Consider the following 24,820-nt stretch of genomic DNA (forward strand, 5'->3'; position numbering starts at 1 on the left):
GGGTGGCATTTTAGGCTCACCTTGAGAACTGATGGAAGGTCCACCCCCAACATACCCCCTACCTCCCAATACACCCAGATTCTAATCTGCACTCCCAAGTGTGTTTGGAAATGTGCATGCATTTTGATAAACCTCCCTAGGGGACCTAACCCTTCTTGCCTTGGAGCAAAATTAAGGTCTTCCTACAATTTTCAAAGGTAAGAAGATCAATCCTACCTCGCTTCTCTCTGGCAGGTCTCCTCCCTACCCACTTCACAGAAGATGAGAGTAGGCATGATAAGGGACGCTGCAAATACATGCCAAATACCAAACTAGCTCTTCGATGAATATATAAATGCAAGTGACATTCTTTCACAGGCTGCAATCCTCTCTTTACTCTCAGGATATATTACACCGTTCTCTTTTGATATAAACATGCCACTTTAAATGCTAATTCAGATGCAACACTCAATTTTTCCTTCGTTTTGTTTCTGGGTTTCTAACATTCAAAATGACACTGGACTTCCATTCAGCTTTGACAAGAGATATTTTGAATTCTTGCTTCAATATTTATGGGTGTGGGAGGGAAGAAAGTACTAAAAAGGAAGCTAAATTTATTTTAAAACTCACCCAACTAACAAGTATGGTTTACATGGCCTTTGTTTGGCTTGCATTAAGCCCTTTCCCTCTGTTTCAGGAAATGTTCCCTTCACCTTGCTGAAAAACTCACAAAATCTAATTCAACTCGGTTGTAAAATGAAGGTGATTCCCTCTTTTCATTCTAGACTGAAACTACTCATTTTACTCAAACTACTTTTCTAAACAGTTTGCCAAGGCAGTATGCTCTAGACTGAAATACAACCAGCGGGAATAGGTCTTCTTTTAAAAAAACAGACATCTCTATACATGCCAAGTACATCAGCCCAAGCCTATTCAATTACACAAAGGGTCACTTCCTAGCTGGTTCAAAAACGAGAAATTCCAACCTAACCCAGTACCTTCAGTTCAGTATATCTACAGTGAGACAAGCCACCTTCTACATCCAGCAGGCCTAGAAGCTTCCAACAACATCAGGGGCCTCTGCCTCCGTAGTCCTGACCACCCTCTGCCAACACTCTCCCTCTACTGCTTACTCATCTTCTGTTTCCTGCCCCGAGGGACAAACTTAGAAAGAAGTGAAGTCAGTCGGCCACCCATTCATACACTTATTAACTTACACGAGGGACAAACTTAGAAAGAAGTGAAGTCAGTCGGCCACCCATTCACACACTTATTAACTTACACGTGGGGCAAAACAGTTCTTGACAGCTGCTCCTCTAACTGGAAGCCTCGCGTTCCCGCCCACCCCAGGAGACGCATCCCAATAACCAACCGTCTACTGCTGTGCTAAACGCACCACGGTGATTAGCTGCCCAGAGCTATGCACAAGTCAATGAGACACCGAAGAGGAAACATCTCTGAGATCCAGCTGAATGGATTTCTAGTACGAGGCTGTCTGGCACTGTGGCAGATAGAGTTAAGATGCCTGTCTTCTTTGTAGATAGGGAGGCGGGCTTCCCAGCAGATCTGAGACGGCTGGACGCCAACAGAAAGCTAGCTACGTGTGTCGCGTCCAGCCGTGCTAGCCCCCAGCCACCTCCAGAACACGGAGAAAACAAAAGGAAAGCATGAATGGAGAGGGGACAAAACTCTAGAGAGAGGAACAATTACTGAATACCAGTACTGTTGCTAGATCAAGAAATTAAAACGAGCCAAGACTCCTAAGGTGTCTTTTAGGCATTTCAATACTCCCAATGATCGCTGGGCGTGCAGAAGCACACTTTTTCCGGACCTCTGTGCACACCAGGAGCTGCTCCTGCTTGGGTTTCAGCTGCTGGGTGCCACTTTAAAATGTGGATAGCCAAAGAACTGGCCAAGTGTCAAGTCACTGTTTCTACTATAACAAAGCGACAACTGCATATCGTTTTATGAATTCTACACCAACCCGGCCCCATAAAACAGCACACTCAATGCTCATGATAAAAGACACAGAAGAAACGCTATTTAAGTAGCAAGGAGAATTTCCTTGCTAAGAATAGATAGTGCAGTTTCCTTCTCTGTGTAAAGAAATCTGAAAGATAACTAAAAAACAACACTGGAGGAGGAGAGGGAAAGGCCTCCAGCCCATTTCTGGCACCTCTCCTCAGGGAGTCCTATGAAAAAAGAGGCTCTCTCTCTCTCTGTCCCAGAGAAATGTTTATTTGGACAATTAACGAAACACAAAGGGATCTTTTAAAAATAAAGTGTAGCTGCCAGGGCCACCCTGGACTTGCTCCTCACCATGTATCAGCTCACATCTTGGGTTTTTACCCTTTTACCACTTTCACTGTCTGAAAACAAACACCTCCCAGAAAGTTTTTCCACCTGGAAATGTCATTTCAGAACCCGAGATCTAACGATGGCTAAAGACTAGATAAGGGACCAAAAACACTATGAGCACTTATATAAAGTCGTTGTTATTAGGAAAATAAAAATAATGTCAAAGGAGCCCATGTATTCCACACCAAATTTAAACCAAGAAAGATCTGGCATGAGCCGACCAGCCACAGCATCACTGTTAGTCCTCAACACACTGTGACAGGAACTCAGAGCAAAAGCAGGATGGTTCACTCTGCTGGGAGGCTCACAGTCTGGCTGGGGAGACAGACGTGTGGGTCAGCTCCCAATGCCCACACTCTGTACATGTCCGTGCTGAGCACCTTGTGGTAGATAAAGAATAGTCACTTTTCTTAAAAGGCTGAAAATTCAAGACAACAAATCTGGTTCTGCAGCTAAACGTCATAATGTCCCATTTTAGATATTCTCTCATGTGCCTCCTTTCCTCCACAAGTATCAGAATGTATTATGATGCTTTGGCATTAACTAGTAAGGTACCTGCCACAGCAGATATTCCAACAACTACAAAACTGTACTCATTTAAGCCAATCTTCAAGTCACAAAAACAACAAAAGAGTAAAACAAAAATAAATACGGGTTTGGTATAGTCTTTCATTCGAAAGAGATAGTATATTTTTTCCTTCAAATTATTGTTAAATCTCCATACATATCTGGATAAAACAGTCTGGAATCTTACCTTCATGTAATTACTGAGTATTTTAAATAAAATAGCTCAAGAATATCAAAATGGAGAGGGTATACTGTAAGCATCCATGTACCTACACATTAATCATATACACAGAGCCCCCTGGAGAGTCCTCTCGAATCCCACTTCTTTCATTTCCTCCACTAATAAGCTTTACTGTAAATGTGTTGCCCATGCATGTTTTTATATTTCTACTGCACATGTTTGTATTCACCAACAATAAAATGTCTTATTTTGCATATTTAAATTTTATCATGTAAACGCTTTCCTGTATATGCAATTTGCTTTTAGCTTTTGTTCTGGGTATTTTTGATAATTTTATGTGTTGCTACATATGCTCCAGTTCATTCATTCTACCTATGTAGTATTTCACTGTATGATTATATCATGATTTATTCAAAGGCTCTATAGTTTTTGACAGGTAGCAGAGAAGAGAAAGAGCAGAGAGTATCACAACTTAAGTTCCAAAGAGAAAGAGATGAAAGGTGCTGGCAAAATCTAGGATCAAGTCTCGGCATGTGGCTGCTCTTGAGAGGAGGAAGACAACGAAGCTGAAGTCCAGCTATCCAAGGAGTTAGAATGGAGATGACATCTGGGACTCTTGAGTTGATAAAGGACTACAAAAGCCTCTGGAAAACTGATCTGGAGTCACTTGGTTATTTAGTAACATCTTGCCTGGAAAGCAGTTCCCTTGACTTCTCTGTTGCCCTTTGCACCACAAAAAAAAAGGTCACAATCATTGCCTTTGCAACCTTTTAAAACATATATGAAACAACACACATTTTAAGTGATTTCTTGAGAAAATGATCATATTTTACAAATTACTGAAGAACTGAATTATTTTCTGGACAGAAGAGAGTCTGCTTTTTTTATACTTTAAGATAGTAATAAAAAGAAAAACCTATTTTCTACAATCTTTTGTGAGAGCTTTAACTTTTACATGCATAAAACATGTTATCGTGATTCCAGACATAAAAATTATCTGTTAAGACAATACTGAATTTCTAAAAAAAATCTCATGGAGTTTTTTTTTACTGCATGGAGCACTGGGTGCTATACGAAAACAATGAATCGTGGATCACTACATCAAAAACTAATGATGTATTGTATGGCAACTAACATAACATAATAAAATAAAATTTAAAAAAATAAAAATCTGATAAATCCCTAAGTGCTTGAATGATGACAATGCATCTTAAAAATATCATCCTTCAAGACATCAAAGTAGAAGCAGCAGATGCAACAAAATCGGGCACCTTCTTCTAAGAGCACAGCCTTTCTGAAGGCACCCCCCCCCGCCCTGACACATTCAATCACATCACTTTGTAACTACACACAACGAGGAATCCATCACCCTGTATAGCTGCTCACTGTTAACATGGAAAGAAGATTCAACAGAACAGCGGGATCAAATCCTCAATCTTTCTGGGAGAAGATACAAAAAGATCTGAAAACACTTATGCCGGAGGCATTTCACCAGCAAAATATAATGACGAAGTATTAACAGGTTTTAATAATCAGGTACAGTTATGTTGGCTAGCACGACTTGTGCCCTCTTCGTTAGATTTGTATTAAAATCACTCTAGCAATTATTTTTTCAAGTATTTTCTTTTTCTCCAAGCCATAAAACAACCCTGCATGAGGAAAGTAATTACCAACATTCTCTATGGGGGTCACTGAAAATGCTGAGTGGTGTTAAGTCCCAGAACATCTCTATCATACACCATTAATTCTTTTGAGAATATTTGTGTTTAATGAAAAATATAAATAATATAAATATAAAAAATACATCTTTATCTTTTGTTTTCACTTGAAATATTAATTTCCGCAGAAGTCACTAAAAAAGGAAAAGGTAGATTTATGTTGACATACATGCTTTGTTTTACTTCCATCATCTGGTTGATAGATCAATTGACTTTTATTAGGGACGAGATTTTAAAGGGCTTAAATGTAATTCTATGTTTCCCTTAGTAAGTTTTCAAAGCATGGGTGCCAAAGAAACTTATGCCATCATCCTTTTTATTCATGAAAGATTCTAAACTCCCAAGTCAAGAAATTTAAATATATCGTCTATTTCTCCCACTAGCCCACAGTTATCAGCTAACATTAACAGACTTATACAAGGAGATATGAGATAAGGAGATACTACAAAAGGAGATGTGGCCCTTAAATAGACATGGGGACTCTAATTTGTAATTAACATTATCTTAATAAAAATTTACAGGAAATATACTAACTCAAAAACTGAAGAAAATGCAATCTATTATAAAGGCTAAAAGGAAGATTTGACTGAAATTCTGAAGTTTTCAAATAAAGTACTGAAGACAAACCTAGGATACTTTAAGCATTAAATAAAGGTAAAATACAAGGGGAAAGAGATTTTTTTTTTCTATTATGATATTTCATGTAGTTTTACTTCAGGTTTTCTTATTTCTTATTTTTCATCATGATTAGAAACACCAAAACATTTGGACTTTCCCAAGTCTAGGGGAGAGTCTTAATCATGATTCAGAAGGTGGCACGTTTTTAATTCTAAAGGCATTTCCTATGGCAAATTTTAGGCCATTAACATCTAGCACACAGGGATGTAAGCTGGAAGCCAGTGAAAATTTATCCAGATACCTTCTTCAAGAACAATGATCCCATATCCTCCAGGCAGCCTAAAGCTATAAAACATTAAGAACCAAAATAGATAGTATTGAAATGTTCATAGCAGATGAAGTTTTGGTTCTCAGATGCAAAGGCTAACATCATCCAAAAATTGGTCAACAAAATGAATATTATCTTCTAACAGTTATCATATACATTTCTAATACTCCAAGTTGAGATCTGCATCAACCTACCTTAAATATTATACTTATTTTTTAAAAAGGACATTGCCCCATCCACTCAATTATTCAACGTTGATACCAAATCCCAGTATTTCTAGACAAGCCCTTACATAGCACTAGTTGGTAACAAATCAACCCTAAACTTAGTGGAATGTTAAAGGCAATTAATTTCCTTCTGCAACTTGCTAATGGTAAAAAAAAAAAAAAGCTATAATTTATGCAAATATATTATTAGCCTTCAAAACAAAAGGTTGAAACAAACTATAAAGAAATCAAGTTAAAAGAGGGCACATTCTGCATGGAGCACTGGGTGTTATGAACAAACAATGATTCATGGAACACTACACCAAAACAAATGATGTAATATATGGTGATTAACATAACAATAAAAAATTTAAAAAAAAAGAAATCAAGTTAAGGTTCATAAATCGGCTATTTTAAAACAAGACCATGACATGAGTCAATGCAGTAAGATCTAGATCTAACAGAAAGTTTAGCTGACTTAAACTCTTCATCATCACGGCAAAAGTTTATCATTTACTTTGCATAAAATCCATAGCATAAAAAACAATCACAGATTTCCTGAACATATAGGAGAACACCAATTCTTGACTCAGATCCATTTATACTATCTGCAAACCAAATAATGTTTTTGCTTGATTACCTAAGAAATTTTTTTTTTTTAATTAAGGTTGTCCCAGGAATAAGTAAGCATTTTGGCTTATAATGCCCATAAGGACAAAATCTGGAAACTTTCTTCAAGTTATCCTGAAATCATGAATATGTGACATTTATAAATAAATGCATAGTGTCTGTTTTCTCAATTTAGTTGATTATCATTAGTCCTCCATTTGTCTGAAAATCCTAACAAGTCAGAGAATAATCACATTACAAACTGTACAATATAGTAATAATAAGGAAACAAAATTAGGCTACTTACAAACTTCCTCTTCTGGGGAGACTCAGCTCCTTCTGCAAAAGTAAAACAAAACATATATATATGAGAGGCCACATTAACCTTGGACTAGTAAGGCACTGAATGAGCAGATAGCCTATAATGTACCATTCTTCATTATGCTTGATTTAGCATTTTCCACAATGAAAAGATTTTAATGTCATGAATTTATGCTGGATCCCTTCTTACATTGTTCTCTTTCCACGCTGTGTTTGCTGTGTTCAAAGTAAAAACATAGTTCATCTAAACTCCAAAACAGAAAAGACATTAATCCTCTCAAAGCAAGGACAATACAATACAAAGTTGACCTACACGGCCTTAAAATTGAGCATTGGGAAAACTGGAGGAACCAAAGGGCTTATCCAAAAAGGAAAGAGATAGGAGGAGCAGAAATTTTATAGGATTATAATTAAATGAAAGGGGAAATGAAAAAAAGCAGTTAAATCAGACTATTTACCCCCAACAGAAATAAACTAATGTAAGACACTGTGCATACCGAAGATCACACTTTATTATGGATTTTCTTCAATAAAGCAAAAGGTTTCCTTCTGGTTTTATTTCTTAACGTAAATGCGATTTATGACTTTGGTTACTTAAAAGTAGGTTAATGAATCTCTCAAAAGGTAACCAGACAGCAACAATTAATAGAGTGCTTTAAAGTCTTTAAAAGGGCGCTCTCACACTTATCACAAATTAAGATCACTATCCACCTAACTATAGGGGAGCCTGTGAAAACAAACAAACAAAAAAGCCAACCAAACAAATAAACAAAAAGGGATACAGAAATATCTCCACCCATGAATGGGGATTTCAGAAGCCTGGGTACTCAGAAATGATTACTTGACAACAATAATTAAAGAATAGGAAGGCATGAGTCATCAGGCTATTTAAACTCAAAAAGAACACAGTATAAATTTGAAAGACTTGACTAAATTTAGTTTTTCATTCCCATAATTACCTTTTTTTCTTTTTTTCTTTTTTTGCCTTCCAGGAGCTTGAGCATTATTTTTTGAAAGGTGTTTCCCCCTCAGCTTCAAATTCACCTTTCCTGTCCCCTGTTTTTATTGGATACTTAAATGTGTGTCACAGACAGTGGCTGCAGATCTTACTGCTAAACAGCACAATTAATTCCAGCACAGCTTGCAGGACTTGGCCTTGAAAGGAGCAGACCAAGGGGAGGATGCTGCTTTAAATATAACACACCTTACTTATTAACCGGCAAATATATTCTGATACAGTTATAATAATCACATCATTGTTTAATTACAAGAAGAAACAATGAACCATTTTAGAAGCAGGAGATCTTCCTTCTCTCCAGGGCCTCAGGGTTCAGGGATGGAATGCTGTATTTTTGTTTTGTTCCGCCTTTTTCTCTAATCCTTGGTTATCTCCAAGAAATTACAGTGCTTGCTCAACGTGGATGCCTGACTGTGAAACATAAGTACACCTTCATTTACTAAAACCCCTAAGGACAAGAGAAAAGTCTCTGATCAAGACTGTTTTCCTTGGGAACTGAAATGTAAATAGAAAACCAATGAGCAATTCTCTGTATGTCTATCTTTGGTAATGACAAGCACTGAGAAATGTGTTTTTAGATTCAGGTTAAAAAGAGAAAAGAAAGAGAAGAACTCCCTGGAAGTAATCGTTCACCAGACTGTGTCTATTGGAAAGGAATTAGGGAAGCCCGCTGCCCAGCAATGGCCTAGAGCTCGAGTAAGGAAACACTGTGGTCCTGTGAGTTGATCTGACAGCAGCGTAGCAAGAAAAGGAGGCACGGCTGATGGGTTATCATTAATAACAGAGTAAATCAGATGCTGTTTCAACTCCATATGCAAATAGATCACTCAGATGATATGAGAGGCAAAGAGCCAAATGAGTGATGTCCAAATAGTTCAATCAATCATATTCCCCAAATGACCCAACCATAAGCTGGCGGCTCCGCTCAGAGAAAAAAACTGCTGAAACAGCACGATAAGGGAGAAAAACCAACTCTTTTTAATCAGAAGTCTTTGCGATAGGTCTAGCATGATGAGTTCTAAACAAGAAGAAAGGTTACGGTGCGTGACCTGGCGCTGCTTGCTCCACAGGACGGCAGCCGAGGCTCCAGGATGAGGAGCAGCAGACATTTAATCGGCCACTGTCAACTGACCTGAAGCTTCCACGCTAACCAAGCTGAAGGAGCTAATCCACCTGATGGTTTGAATGTCCGACCTGGGACTGGAAACTCAATTTGGTAGCAAATTGGAATCAGATGTGATGGTAATAAAGCGAGAGGAATGAATGTGCTGTGGCCAAGACCTTCTGAACAGTGGCTGCAAAAGGCGGCAGATACCAGGAGGACTAAGCAATTGCAGACCAAGCAAAGGCTGGCTCAAGCGTGGGGACCACACGCTGATCAATGCGCACCCCTCAGAAGTCAACGAGCAGCATCAAGGCATTTACTGCCGAAGCCTCTGTGGTACATTGTGTATGTGTCTTCGTTTTATTTTCTTAATGTCAGGTGAAGGTCACTAACTCATACTTAGATAATTAGATAAGACATATGGTATTGGTCCGAGTCATAAACCAAAGCTTCTGCTTAGTATATCTGGAACACACATTAATAATTTAGCATCAGGTGAGAATTAGGGGAGGGAAGAAGCGTGGGGCAAAGAGAATAAAGGTCAGGACGTATCAACCTGAACTAAACAATATGGAATTATTAACCATCACATGGTTAGAGACACTCTAAGAATACATTTAACAGCATTAAAAATTTTTTTTAAAGATTTTATTTATTTATTTATTTGACAGAGAGAGAGAGAGAGAGAGAGAGAGAGAGCACAAGTAGGCAGAGAGGCAGGCAGAGGGAGAGGGAGAAGCAGGCTCCTCGCTGAGCAGGGAACCCGATGCAGGGCTCAATCCCAGGACCCTGGGATCATGACCTGAGCCGAAGGCAGACGCTTAACCGACTAAGCCACCCAGGCGCCCCAAGAACATTAAAAATTTTTAAATGGTTTTCATTGATACTGATTTCTCAGGGACTTCTAACATTTTTTTAGAATTGCTGTTTTTCATTACTTGCTCAACAGTACAATTTCCTTTGCCCCCCTTTCTAAAAGTGCTAACTAGCTTCTATGTATATTGAAAATAAGGGTGAAGCAAAGTTAATCTTGTTTGAGAATACTGTTACCTTCTTGTAATTCCTGGATAACAGTGAAGACAAACAAGGGTCCCTCAAATCCAGCAAAGAATTCCTGGAGAATCCAGGAACAAAACAGCCCTACGAAATGATTCTTCTTCTCCCCCCGACCCCTCCCCCCCCACCAACCTTGGCCTCAAAAGGAGAGAATAACTTGTTTTATTCATGAACCCAAGAGAAAAAACTGCAATGTTTCATATGTACAAGCAATTTCCACAATGGTAATTTTAAAAAAAATACTATTTAATAAGTTTTTAATAGTTATAGATACACAAATAGAACAGTATGGCCACATATGTTTAGGGAATCTTTGAGCTATTCTTTTTAACTGATCGGTCATTCTGTGATTTAAAAGAGAAAGGAGATTTGATTACAAATAATATACGTAGATAACCCCCTCTCTAAGAGATGGAGCTTAATTCTCTTCCTCCTGAGACTGGGCTGGATTTAGTGACTCACTTCCAAAAATAGAATAGAGAAAGGGAAAATAACAACTTTCCAGTGGAGAAACCTGACAGACGAGGTCTTAACCAAGTGATCAAGGTTAACACCACCTGGTAAGTCATGTTGCTATCATGTGTCCCTGATATGATGTGATGAGAAGGGGCTTCACCTCTGTGGTTTTCTCGCTAAAAATCCTTAAGTCCAGTCTAATCATGAAAAAACATGGGGCAAACCCTAGTTGAGGGTCATTCTACAGAACACCTGACCAGTACTCTTTTTTTTTTTTTTTTAAGATTTTATTTATGTATGTGCCAGAGAGAGAACACAAGCAGGGAGAATGGCAGGCAGAAGGAGAGGGAGAAGTAGGCTCCCTGCAGAGCAAGGGAAGCCCGACGTGGGATTTGATCCCAGGACCCCAGGATCATGACCTGAGCTGAAGGCAGTCGCTTAACCAACCAAGTCACCCAGGTGTCCCTGACCAGTACTTTTTAAAACTGTCAGGATTGTGAAAAACAGGGAACATTTGAGAAACCGTGAGAGATTAAAGAGGGGAGAGATAATGACTAAATGCAATCATGTAGGATTCTGAGCTGGTTTCTGGATCATAAAAAAGACCATTAGTGGAAAACGTGCTGATAACTAAACTCAGACTTTATTTGGATAATAGTAATGTACCAATATTAATTTCATAGTTTTGACAAATGTATTAAGACTATATAAGATATTAACATAGTGAATGGGGTGCCTGGGTGGCGCAGTCGGTTAAGCATCTGCCTTCGGCTCAGGTCATGATCTCAGGGTCCTGGGATCGAGCCTCACGTGGGGCTCCCTGCTCAGCGGGAGTCGGCTTCTCCTTCTCCCTCTGCCTGCTGCTCTCCCTGCTTATGCTCTCTCTCTCTCAAATAAATAAATAAAATCTTAAAAAAGAAAAGATATTAACATAGTGGAAAAGTATAGAGAAATTCTCTCAAGTGTCTTAAAACTTCTATAAATTTAAAATTATTTCAAAAAATTTAAAAAGTTCTTTCTCACACAGGAGAAGAGAGAGAGGTAGGGAGAAAGTTAAACTGGTGGGGAGGATGGAAGGGATGAACAAATAAATATCTAAATATTCTAAGCTTATTTTAAGGAAACATTGAATACCAATTTTTAGGAGGTTATTCAAGTCATCTATGTGAGAGAAGACTTGGTTAGGACCATCCATGAAGATGGCGAGAAGCAGTCAGATTTGAGAAACATTTTTATAGAATCTATAAAAGAACTGTATGTGGAATAGGAGAGGAATCAAGGAAGACTCTAAAGTTTCCCGCCTGAGCAAATCCAGTTTGAGGGCAGAATAGTTTAGCTTGGACAGGTTTCATCCAAGATGACTCTAAGAATTCCAAAGAGAAATTTCCAAATAAGTGGCTGGACTTCTATGAACCTGGATTCAGGAAAGAGGTCGGGGCTGGAAACAGACTTTGGAGTTATGACCCTATAAGTTGGCATATAAAGCCATGGGCTGGCTGAGACAGGAAAAAGCAGAAAGAAAGAGGCACACCTTCATGCACCGTCATGGGCACCTCAACATTTAAAATCTTCAAGTGGGGAGAATCTTGCTACATGTTAAATAGTGCGTTGCACAATGCGGCAACTAGGGTTCTTAATAACAAAGAAATTGAGAAAGGCTACAAATAAAAAAAAATCTTTTGGGTAGATACCAGCTCTCACACAGGTGACAGGATGGTAGCACAGAAAAGATCAGAAAATGGACAGGAACCAGGAAATTAAACCCCAGCGAACACGGCCACACTCAGGACATGCCCACAACTGAATACTCAACTCAAGCCCAGCCTCCGGGGTATGTAAGATAACTGCCTGTACACCTTTCCCTCATCACTCCTAGTGGGTCCCCCCACCCCCCCTCCGTGAGCGTTAGGATGATCACACCCGGGTCTCTGCCTCGGCTGTGATGGAGCAGAGAAGAATGCTAGATCCCTTCACCAGCATAGTGGGAGAATTAGTCATTGGTAAGCTCACCATATCAACTACTCTGCACGTATGGACAAACCACTGATTTAGGGAGAGAGTCCCAAGAGCCAAGATGTGCAGGGCAATGTATCACTATTAGGGGCACCTAAGGAGGAAACAAAATATGACAGATTTAAAAGCTACCTGGGGAAACGCATACACACACAAGAAAAGAGATACCACCAGGTATGAGACTATGCAGTTTTACCTGAACATGTAAACGCTAACAGTGGACAGAAAATAAAAGGGGATGAGATAACTTCAGCCCATGCTGAACACGGCTGGGTGACACATTAATATCATCCAGGGAGTTTTTAAAAATACCAATGCCTGAACCCCACCCCAGGAGATCTAGAGGGAGAGCAGTTTGTTTAAGCTGTTTAGTGGGGTTTAGTGCTTATTTATTTATGTATTTTGAGAGAGAGCAAGCTGGAGGGGGAGGGGCAAAGGGAGAGAGAGAATCTTAAGCCGGTTCTGCACTGGCTTGATTTGGCATTAGGTTCACAGGCTCCATCTCACTACCCTGAGATCATGACCTGAGTGGAAACCAAGAGTCGGATGCTTAACCAACTGAGCCACCCAGGTGCCCCAATACTTTTAAGTCCCCTGAAGGAAAATGAATTTACATAAATCATTTGCTTTAGGATTTTTTTCTTGATGGAATATTAGTTTTCTTGCCATCATTACAATAGTGAACTTTTAGGTTTTCAGTTATTTCCTTTGCAAGTGGGAAGCGCTGGAGGGCACGGAAAGGTACCCCCCCCCCCCCAGTAGAACTCCCTCTACCTGGTAGGGTGTAAAATTAGCGAGGAGTACAGATTCATCTGGGAATCCCATCCTAAAGAAGGGATTTGGGCCCCACTTTTCTGGCCTCCATTTCTGAGGGTCACTTGTGAATCAGGTCAGTTCACACTACAGAACCAGACCTTACATGACACTTGGTTCAGAATCAGAGCAGTGTTAACGCTTATGGGCAAACAACACTTGAAAACTCCAGTGAACAGTGGACAGCCCATAAAGTAATTGGTTTTCTGCCTTAAAAGCTTGTAGAAAAGCAGGAGGTCGACCTCTAAAGATCTGCTTGGACATTCACACCATTTAACCTGTAAAACGTCACTAAAATCCCTCAGTGGGAATGTAAGATGGGTGGAGAATCCCAAAGGATCTCTTTCTTGCAGGTTCTATTTCATTCTATTTTTGTATCTGTAAACACTTAAATGTATTTATTTGTGGTAGTAAAGCTAACACAATCAACTGTAAAAGGTATACACAAAATGCTTGCTGGGTTTTCATATCCATTTTCCTTGATCAAAACCACATTCTCACTTTCTTTTAATAAAAGAAGAAAGTGGCTACCATCTTGCTTTCTTGCCAGGTTGGCTTTTTTCTGCTGTGAACCCAAGTAATCAGCTATTGTCCTCTTGACTTGGCATTAGGCTCACAGGCTCTTTCTATAGACAAAGTTTCTAAGTCACAATATGGCGATCTGTGTCTTTTGGTTTTAGAAGCTCTTATCAAAACCTCGGTCTAAGAATTCTACAACATAATCTCCCAGCTGTCTGACAGGACCCTCAAGTCTTCCACTGAAAGCCCAGGGGAGACTAGCAATTGCCCTATGGCCACAAAGCCAGGAGATGCTGGGAGCAAAATCTGAACCAGTGTCATCTAGTTCCAATTCCCCCCTCTACAGTGCACTGTGAAAATGTCAGACAGGGGGCAGAGCGTGTTGTGCCAGGCCCTGGGGACAAAGGACTCCATTTGCTATAAACTTTAATGCTGAAAAACCTGGAATAGAGGCCTTTTTCAAGTATGCAACAGGACCAAGGGAGGAGGTGATCAGTTTTCTGTAAGGAGGGTCAGTACTGCTTAGTGCCCAGTGATGCTACCTGTTATTTGTGATAACAAAACCTGGTGGAACTCACACTACTCTTAACCCCAAGGCTTAGCTCAGGTTCAGGGAAGCTAATGACAAAGTTCATTCGCTTTGGCCAAAGTAAGTGGATTCAGAGATGGCATGTGATTCAATCTGGGAAAACAAGATGCAAAACAATGTGTTCCAGGATCCTGGGAAAGAACTGCCTCCCTTTTCTAAGAGAGCTAGCAGGAAGGAAGGAGCACTAAGCCCAAGAAGTTAATGGCAGCCATAGGGCAGACAGACATGGAAGGTGGCAGATAAGACAGAAGGCTAGAAACTGGGTCTTGGGTGATATCTTTCATACATGACACATGAACCAGTTGATTCCCTTTACGGTTTTAACCAGTTTAACTTGTGTGTTCTGTTCCTTGGAGTTCAAATATTCTCAAGCGACACACAACTTGCGTCTGGTTTTTCTTCAGCAGCAACTGGGAGTTGGCTAGGCATCCTCAGGAGTGGGCGAGAAAAGGGGTATTCCAGAAAAGGGAAGAGATGTAGCAAGGCCAGGTGGAGCGAAAGAGTACGCAGCTCTTAGTAAATAAATTCGGAATGGCTGGAACTGAAGGTAGAAAGAAAAAGTCAAAAAGTCAACAGGACAAGAATATGGAGGCAGAGACAGGGTCAAATCACAAAGTTTTTCGAAGAGCCCGCCTTTATGCTATTGGCAATGAGGAGTTCCTATAACTTTTTTTTTAAAGATTTTATTTATTTATTTGAGAGAGAGAGACAGTGAGCACAAGTTGGGGGAAGGGGACAGAGGGAGAAGCAGACTCCCCACTGAGCAAGGAGCCAGACACTGGGCTTGATCATAGGACCCAGGGATCATGACCCGAGCCTTAGGCAGACACTTAACCAACTGAGCCACTCAGGCACCCCTATAACATTTTAAGTAGGAGAAAATAATGGTCAAGTCTGCATATTAAAAAAGATCACTTTGCCATCAGGGTGTCAAATGGCTTATTAAGGACAAACAGGAAAGGAATTAGGTGGCTTATAAAGTTGTCTGGGAAGCATGGTGGAGTAGGGACCAAGGAAGAGGCAATGGGGAGGTCAGAGAGGAGAAGATTCAAGACAGAAAAGTGTACAGGATCTATAAGGTGTTGAGAATAAATGCTTATCTAATGGGAAGGTTTAGAACCTTAGGAGCTAAGGGCAGGGTGCCATGCAGAGATGAGGAAAAAGGGCCATCCAAAAGCACAGAGAACCTTTCAGAGGTTAAATAAAAGAAATCTGAATGGATGAGGGGATAGAAAATCCACTTAAGTTAGACCACTGGGTCCCTGATGGGCAGGAACATGAGATAAAGTTCCAGAGTAACGTAAGAGCAAGGGTCAACATCCCAGGTCTTTCTTACATGAAAGTTACACACCAATCATCAAAAACCCCTTTTCTACTTTATGATTTGTACACACAAGGCAGAAGTGGTTTTTCTTTACTAAGCTCATCTGCCTCCCTCCACTTAAGAACAGCACCTCACATCTACTGTGTGCTGATGTACATGATCTCATTTCATCTTCACCAGCATTTCCATTTTACAGAACTGAGACAGAGATAGGTTAAGGAGCCTACACAAGGTCACAGAGCTGGTAAATGGCTTAGCCTGTCTTTGAATACACATCAGCCAGAGTCCAGAGCAGTTTAATTATTTTTCATCCCCAAGGAAGACTTGGTCGATCTTCACATGGGACCCTGCCTCATGTAGGCTATCAAGGTATATTCGTAGTTGATAACACACTGGCAGTTACTCTCAGAAAGGTATGCTACAGATTATTGCAGCTCTTTCTAAGCAAATTTCACACAAATTATTTCTTACAGACTGACTGTATCTGAAGCAAAGCCTTGAAAACACATTACTTTTAACACAGACCTCTTAAAGTAGAAAAAAGCATAACAAGTCAAATATCCAGCTAACCCTAAGTAAATAAGCAAATTGAACAAGCTTCCTTTACCAGCCAATTACGATGGTTTCTGACATTTCCTAACAGGTTACACCTTTGACTTCAAAATATCAAGCATGGGAATCAGACATTTGTATCCACACTGCCTTCCAATTCCATATTATGCACGGGAACTCTACTTCTAAGTCAGACTTTACACTTCCTACATGGGTTGCTGAATAATAGCTAATACTTATATTAGTAACATCTCCAGTTTGCTGAGTGTTTACTACATACTAAAGTGAAAGGCATCTTATTTCCTGCGGGTTGGTACTTCCAGCACAGCCAAATCTTATTTTATGTGCTTATTCTGTTCTCTAAGAACAAAGGACTATTTCTTTCAAGAGAAAGCGTGTCCTTTTGAAATGAAAGAAACTCCTTTAGATCCAATTGGAGGAGTCACAGTCCTTCACAACAAAAGGAACTAAATAAGAAAATATACTACATTAGCCAAACTTTAGGCTAAAAAAAAAAATCTTTATTTAAGCTAATTGTATACTTCATAATGATTAAATGGACAAGATATAGATCCACATACACGTATATTCTATTATTAAGTCAACGCTAGAAAATGACCTTAAAAATCTTCCTTTGCTTGTCTAGGACTCAGTCTCTTGAATTATAAAATAAGGACATAACAATTGATGCCCTAAGGTGTTGAGAAGATGAATGAGAATACAGGTCTTGCATTAAGCCCAGGTCTCAAACACAAGAGCACCCTAAATGTCAGCTATTGCTATGTTAGCACACCACTCACATTAGACAAGGCACGCAGGGCACAAGGGAAGAGCTCCGAGAAAGAGAAAAGGGGAAGATCAAAGAAGGAGCACAAAAGACCCCTCCTCCTCCCTCTCTCAATGTGGAACCCGGCCACTGTTCTGGGAACCACCTGGAAGATTCGAAGCCCATTGGGCTTCAGTGGAAAAATACACTGTTACTCATCATCAGGAAAATGCCTGTAACAGGAGATCAAATGCAAAGTCTAGATATTTAGAATTTTAATTGCCTTTAAGAGAGTGCAAGTTTAGAGACCCTTCAGGACTATAAAATTAAGGTCACTATGGACAAGTTTTGTGATTTTTTTTCCCTTAGAAGAGTCTTATGAAGATCTTGATAAATACGCGTATCGGCCCTGCCACTTAACTATGTTTCTTGTTACTTGGGAAAGCCTGTGACCTACAGTGAGCTTAGATAAAAAGCCAACACCGCACATCTGTGCCCCACAAGGCTTGGCAATTTTTTTAGTTCTTCCATTCATTACCCGCAAATTATACTAAATTCAAAATATTGATCTGCACACCCCTATATGGGAAGAAAGTTACCATTGACTTTTATTGCTTATTGTTGGGTACAATTCCCTGGAATCAATAAAAGCTGCAATGTTCATAAGCTTCTAAAAAGCTAGTTAATATAGTGGATATGAGACACCTCTTAGGATCAGTATAAATCTATAGGATTCTTCAATAGAACAGTGGCTGGCAAACATCTTCAAGGTTCAAAAGCTTTATTTGATTTTAAAATCTTCTCATTACCCAGGAAAACACATCTGTGACTGGGAATAAAAATTAAGCAATTAGAGAGAACCCCACTTAACGGATCTTCACTTTTACCTTTTGGTTCCCTTGTATTCCCACACTGACGTCACTGTCCAATCCAGAGGCAATTATTAAGAGTTGTGATCAATCTTTAAAAAGTATATCTTAACACCGATTTAAGATAAGTTTCCTTGACAGTAGCTTCCAGGTTCGATCAAAGGAGGCCAGTTTGCCCATAAACAATATTTCAACTGCCCCTAATTCAAAGAATCAATATCCTTTTATGAACCAATTTTTAAAAATCAGACAATAATTCACAGGTTCCATTAAAATTATGGACAACCTTAATACAAAAAGAAAAGGGCTTTTTATAGAACCAGGAACCAGACAGAATTGGATGAGACTATCTGACCAGTGATAGAGAATTTATTCAGCTGAGATTAATCATTTTTATTTACTAAGGACACCTTAGAGTTTATCTAGCAGTCACTCTTCTGAAAGCCCATTTTAGTGTAGAAATTTACTGGCAAATCAGCTCCAGGGAGCTCTTGAAGTGCTGTATGAAGCTAATACCCACAAGTCTGCTTTCTTCTGACACTCTTCTCCATCTAAATGCAAAAGACGACACTTAAAATGTACATATAAAATGTATGAGGGTGATGGAAGATTAATAACACACATATTCAAATAATCAATAATGTGACTTAAGCCTTTAATGGTACTGAAAATTTATTGTAAGGAGGTCACAGAATAAAATAAACAATTGGCTTATGGGGGATATATTTTACTGAGTAATAGGTCCTATTTGTTAAAGGGCACGGTATCTGACTTTTAAAATTATTTTCCCCAATGTGGTATTTCAAGTAACAGCACCTGGAAGATGCTGGAATTGGGAGCCCCAAGACTGATGAACACAAGTTAAGGTATCTCCTATTTCCTACTTTGCACCTCCCCCTGCATAACCACCATGAAAACCGGCACTGCTCTGCCTGCCGCCACAATTCCACCCATCAGCTCCGCCCTGGTAAGTGCCAGGCGTTGTGCTCCATGTTTTCTCATAGAGGATTTCACCGGAGACTCATTCCAGCCCCGCAATTACAGAGAGCGTTACCACCACTTCTTCTGTTGGGAAAACCATTTTGGAAAAGTTACACTGTGATTTGCTCAGGTCAGAGGCCTCATGAAGGACAGCAGAGCAAAGACACAAGTGGGCTGATGGACCCTGTTTCCATACTGCACCAGTCGTGGTCATTCAACTGGTGAACACCTTTATGGGAGAAATAATAAATCCTTATTTATTTAAACTGCTATTAGTTTTCTGTTGTTTGCAGCTAAATATATTCCTGATACTCTCCAAAAACAGTTCATACTGAACTTTTCAAGTCACCTTTGAAGCAGTGTATCCAAAGGCACGCTAGGTATCAAGACAACGCTGGCACCACAAATTATGAGCATTAGAAGGGCTGGTGTTTGTTACCCAAAGAAAATGACCAAATGTTCTCGAAATTAAGATTAGATTCTATGAGAAACAAAAACTTTGACAACACTGATTACAGATCTGCTGATGTGGTTCTTTTTTTTCAAAACAGATTTGGGAGGGCTGCACAGTGTGTGTTAATGACTGAAGTTAACTAAAGAGACTCCAAACTTAATAGCATCACATTTGTGACAGTTAATTAGCAGAAAATATTACAGTGCAGTGAAGTTTTCGCCTTTAAAAAAAAAAAAAACATCAAAAGCAGTAACAGGCTTTGGGTTTTCAGTTGCTTCTTCCCAAAGACTGAATTCTGTTCTCATTGCAAAGACAGAATCCCTCTCTTAAAGTCAAAATGATCCCTTGTGATGTTTTTGGATCACAAGGATTACAAAACGGGTAGATGTTTAAATTTGGGACCTAAGAAAGTTTTCATAAAGTGGCCTCTCATTTTTGTTGACTGAAAAAATAAAGCAATTTCCAAGCAGGAAGATTTTCCCTTTGTAATATGTGAATGTAGCCATTTGTAATTCAGGGGTGAACTGAAGTGGTTTCCACTTTAGTTTCTATTATACTAATTAGGTTCTTCCTTTAAGAAATCAAAAGAATAGACCTTACTGTACTGATATGATTACTGTATCACACAGAAGCTCTGTGTTCTCATGATGGATTACACCGGATTACTTTGGAAACCTGAAACTGACAGTTGATTTTGGACTCACTGTCTACTGAATGAAAGCAAACAATAACAGTAAAAGCTGAGAAGACATATGTGTAGGATACTGAAATAGTCCTATGCTTATCTCATTGAAACTATAGTGAATAAATTAAAAAAAAACACAACTGACTATACAATATCATGAACAAAGGGAATCAACTGTAGATCATTAAAGAATACAGTCACAGGCAGTTGAACTATCTTTGAAAGCCACACTATTTAGAAAAGCTGATGGGGCGCCTGGGTGGCTCAGTTGGTTAGGTGTCTGCCTTCAGCTCAGGTCATGATCCCAGGGTCCTGGGATCGAGCCCCGCATCAGGCTCCTTGCTCCCAGCAAGGAAGCCTGCTTCTCTTTCTCCCACTCCCCCTGCTTGTGTTCCCTCTCCCGCTGTGTCTCTCTGCCCAATAAATAAAAATCTTTTAAAAAAAAATAGAAAAGCTGATGAATTTACACTAATGTTTTTAAAGGGTTCTATCACTTTTAAATGCTAGTTAAAAAAAGAAAAGTAAACTTAATTACACTAAATTGAATTATTTATTGAACAAAAAAATAGTACCTAAGTAAAACAGACTATTAATTAGATCATTTTTTTAATTGAGATATAATTAACATAGAACATTGAGTAAGTTTAAGGTGTGCAACATATTGACTTGATACATTATGTTGCAATATGGTTGCCACATTCTACAGTGTCGCATAATTACTATTTCTTCTATGGTAAGAACAATTAAGATCTGGTCTCTTAGCAGGCTTCGTGTTTACAATAGTTTTATGGTCTATAAGCACTGTACTGTATATTAGATGTCCAGGACTTATCTACTAGCTTCAAGTATGGACTCTTAAACCACATTTCTTCACACCCCCAGCTCCTGGTAACCACCATACTTCTGTTTTTTCGAGTTTGGGTTTTCATAGATTTCACACAGAAGAGATTATAGGTCTCTTTTAAAGAAAGAATGTAAATACAAACCTCTGTGCTAAATGTGATACACTAGTTGAATCAAGTTGATAACCCACACATGCCTAGGCTCACCAGGAGGAAAGTGCTTAGGTGGCAAAGTCTCTGAGAGGCAGCCAGGCAAAGTGGCTCAGAATACTTGGCTTAGGAGTGGTGCCTAGGTGACTCAGTCGGTTAAGTGTCTGACTCTTGATTTCAGCTCAGGTCATGATCTCAGGGTCCTGGGATCAAGCCCCGCATCAAGCCCCTTATTGTATCAGGCTCTACGCTCAGCGGGGAGTCTGCTTGTCTCCCTCTCCCTCTGCCCCACCCCCTGCTCTCTGTCTCAAACAAATAAATCTTAAAAAAAAAAAAGAATACTGGTTTAGGAGTATGGCCTTGGGCAAAGCACTTAACTTCTCTGTGGCTCTTTTCTCTCACTGGAAATTAGAGGTAATAATAGCCCAAAGTGTTATTGTGAAGATTCAATGAAATAATACACACAAAGTACCTAGAAAAGTGATTGGCATACATCGAGCATGCTAAAATTAGGTTATTATTCTATTTTAAATATTCATGCACAAATCTGACATTGCAACCTTAAGGTTTTGCAATTTAAAAGTATAAAGTGTTCATCTACATAATAGGTAGTTATGCTGATGTATCTTCTGTGCACCAAAGGACAGATGAAAACCAGTAATAAATTTAAATATTCTCTAAGCCTGCTTAAATGAAAGCTTAAAGAATCTATCTTTGCATTTCTTATTGATACTCTCAGGTGCTTTCCAAATGAGCTCTGCTCCTTTAAAACTAAACCAAAACAGATTACCTAGGCAGTTGTAAATGCCATTTATCAAGCATGAAGTCCATCTCAATGGAAACCAAACTTCCTCAAAAAGCCAGATTCCATTTTTATCCCCACACATGCTAAACAAGTTGGCATATGTTCTAAGGATTCTATTGTGCATATTTTAAGCAGACCCTTTTTACCATGTGTAGGTTTCATTAAATTACAAGTAAAAAGGTATTTCTTGCTCTGACCACGGAATAATGCTAGATTTGTTGTCTACTCTGCATTCTTTATTTTTCTCAGTCTACTTTTCATCAATAAATAACAGTGTTGCTTTAACTAAAAAGTGTGGAAAATTCTGATTGAATTTTCCACTTCAAAGTACACCAAATCATTTCATCTAACATGCTGTGCTGGAAAATCTATGCTCCATTCTGACCTCCTGTTGCAGTCTATTTCAAGTGTTGGTGATGCACAGTGTCACACTGCATGGCTGGTGAAGGAGAGTAAACATATTGACTGAGAAATGTTTTGAAAAACCCCTATTCCACATAGATCCCAGCTACTGTCAAAAATCACAAAAATGTTTGCATTTTGTCTGTGCAAGAGCATGACCGAGCTCTGGGAGAAATTCCCACAATAAATAAAACCAGCTACCAGCATAACTCTCCATCTAAACAAGACGGTGCTGGGCTTGGGGCGAGGGGGAAGGAGTGGGGGCCAAGGTTCAGCCCAAATAATATGCTCAGAGGTGTCTAAGAGAAGACGTTATTAACTGTGCCCTTCCTTTAACCTATTTGCAAGGTTAAAATAAAATTTAGCAGAAGAGATTACCACCACTACTGAGAAGGCACAACTCAGCCGGCAGGCAAGGAACACACTGGAGGAAAGGTAATATATTGATTGACCTTTCCTTCCAATTGCAGTCCAGGCAGCTAGCTGTCTTTTTTCATTTGGAGGGATATGACAGCTGACCTAGCTTATTTTCTTGGACTAGCAAACTAGGACAGTCCTTGGACAAGTTAGGCAGCCGAGACCAGTATACCCTACAACGACATAGCACTACAACACTCACACTGTTATAAGTGGGAAACCCTAAACAATAACGCTGTCATCAGAGAGCCTTCTGAGTTAGAGCTCTTCTTTCCTCCAAAAATGAAAGCTTCCATATCAGAAAGAAGTGGAGAGGAGGTTTTCCAGGTATACCGAATGGCAGTCAATATGAACTAATTCACAGTCCTTGAAATAAAGAGCAACAGGGTCCACGTAATTTCACATTTCCCAAAGAACGTGGTTTATGGGTATCGCTTGACAAGAAAAACTTAAAGTTTCGGACAAAAGGTCCTGTATTCATTTAAGCTGGAGAAGCACATAATTAAATACAATGCAGAGCATTTACTTGATGCAAGATTTTTCCTATTAGCATTTTATCTAACAAGAGCAAGGGGCACAGTCAGCAGTGCTCTGGAAAATAATGGGTTCACGGAACACTTTGGGGGGAAACCCCACTTAAGGCATGTGCACAGAACATGCTTTAAGAAATGCAGGTTTAGGGCGCCTGGGTGGCTCAGTTGGTTAAGCGACTGCCTTCGGCTCAGGTCATGATCCTGGAGTCCCGGGATCGAGTCCCGCATCGGGCTCCCTGCTCAGCAGGGAGCCTGCTTCTCCCTCTGACCCACTTCCCTCTCTTGCTCTCCATCTCTCATTCTCTCTCTCTCAAATAAATAAATAAAATCTTTAAAAAAAAAAAAAAAAAAAAGAAATGCAGGTTTAACTGAGCCTTTGTTTTAGCACAACAGTAGGACGACCATAAGAAAAGCAGAGACCAAATTACTGCCACGTAATATGCCAGTTACTGCACTCTGTAACTTTGAATTTCTCTATGATGAAACAGTGAGGTGACCTACGCTGTAATTCAATCAAGCGTCCCCTACTATACCTTGCAAGACTGCACAACTAATCCAAGAGGAGACTGCAAACAAGAGCTATACAAACAAATCCCTGGTACATCCAGTGATCTAAAGAGCTCAACCCAAAGCATAAAAACACTAGTATTCTATAGACCTAGAGTTCGTGCAACAGACAAGCCCAGCAAATAAAAACTATCACTACGTCCATGTGTTTATAACAGCAGTGGAATAACAGAGCTGGGCCCCTATTTATCAATGGCCAAGACTTATCTTGTTTTTCTTTTCACTATTGGCAGATTTTCTGATCTCCCGAACAAATTTCCTATTTTTGAGACTTGGACTTTCCACTTAAGATGTAGACAATCACAAGAGACCATTACTCTCAACAACATTAATGAAGATATGAAGGAAAACGAGAAATGAAAAGTGGAAGTTTGGCTGTTCCCTCCCTGTGTCCCGCCATTCCACCATGGTTGAGAGCTAGTCATGGGCCTCTTGCTTCAAGAGTTTATAACTTTCTGGAATTTGCTTTTCTTTTTAGGTTTACTGATGCCCTTAGCTTTTTTTTTCTTAATTATCATTACATTATCACCATATAGTACATCATTAGTCAACAGTTTTTGATGTAGTATTCCATGACTCATTATTTGCATATAACACCCAGTGCCCTTAGCTTTTTATTTTTTTTAAAACTATGATACTGTAGTTGACCTAGCTGGTTTTGATTGTTAAGGTAACAGCAGCAGTTTCTTGTCATTGTCTATATCCCAAGTGGAAAAGGAAGTCTGAGAAATAAGAGATTTTGGTTCTTTGTGAGTCCCTAATTTTGAGGAGGTCAAACATTTTTAATAAATCAGTAGAAACTGAGGTAAATAATATTTAGGTCCAGAAAAATTGTGTCTCTTTTTTGTCACACCACTTGAGCAAGGGTGCTGAGTCATTCCACTCTCCACTAGAGCTGGGTCTGGGTACGGCTGTGACCCACAGATAAGAAGAGAAACAGGCAGTGCAAACAGATGCACAGATAACCAAGATCTGGGTGTTATCAGACCAAGACTCAAAAACAACTATGCTAAAGGACA

The 24,820-nt window shown here is 39.4% G+C and overlaps 1 protein-coding gene across 7 annotated transcripts in view; it reads right to left on the bottom strand.

The window, feature by feature from the left end:
* The window catches only part of MAST4 (microtubule associated serine/threonine kinase family member 4), a 546,892-nt gene that overhangs the window by 252,081 nt on the left and 269,991 nt on the right, over positions 1 to 24,820 (bottom strand). For all 7 annotated transcript variants that reach the window (XM_073905392.1, XM_073905391.1, XM_073905390.1 and 4 more), the window contains one exon: positions 6,872 to 6,903. In XM_073905392.1, coding sequence (XP_073761493.1) covers positions 6,872 to 6,903 — 32 coding nt within the window. The remainder of the gene's footprint in view (positions 1 to 6,871; positions 6,904 to 24,820) is intronic.

Source organism: Callorhinus ursinus, unplaced genomic scaffold, assembly GCF_003265705.2.
Source record: "Callorhinus ursinus isolate GAN/ISIS: 27379988/994484 unplaced genomic scaffold, GSC_fseal_2.0 scaffold23, whole genome shotgun sequence".
Classification (NCBI taxonomy): Eukaryota; Metazoa; Chordata; class Mammalia; order Carnivora; family Otariidae; genus Callorhinus; species Callorhinus ursinus.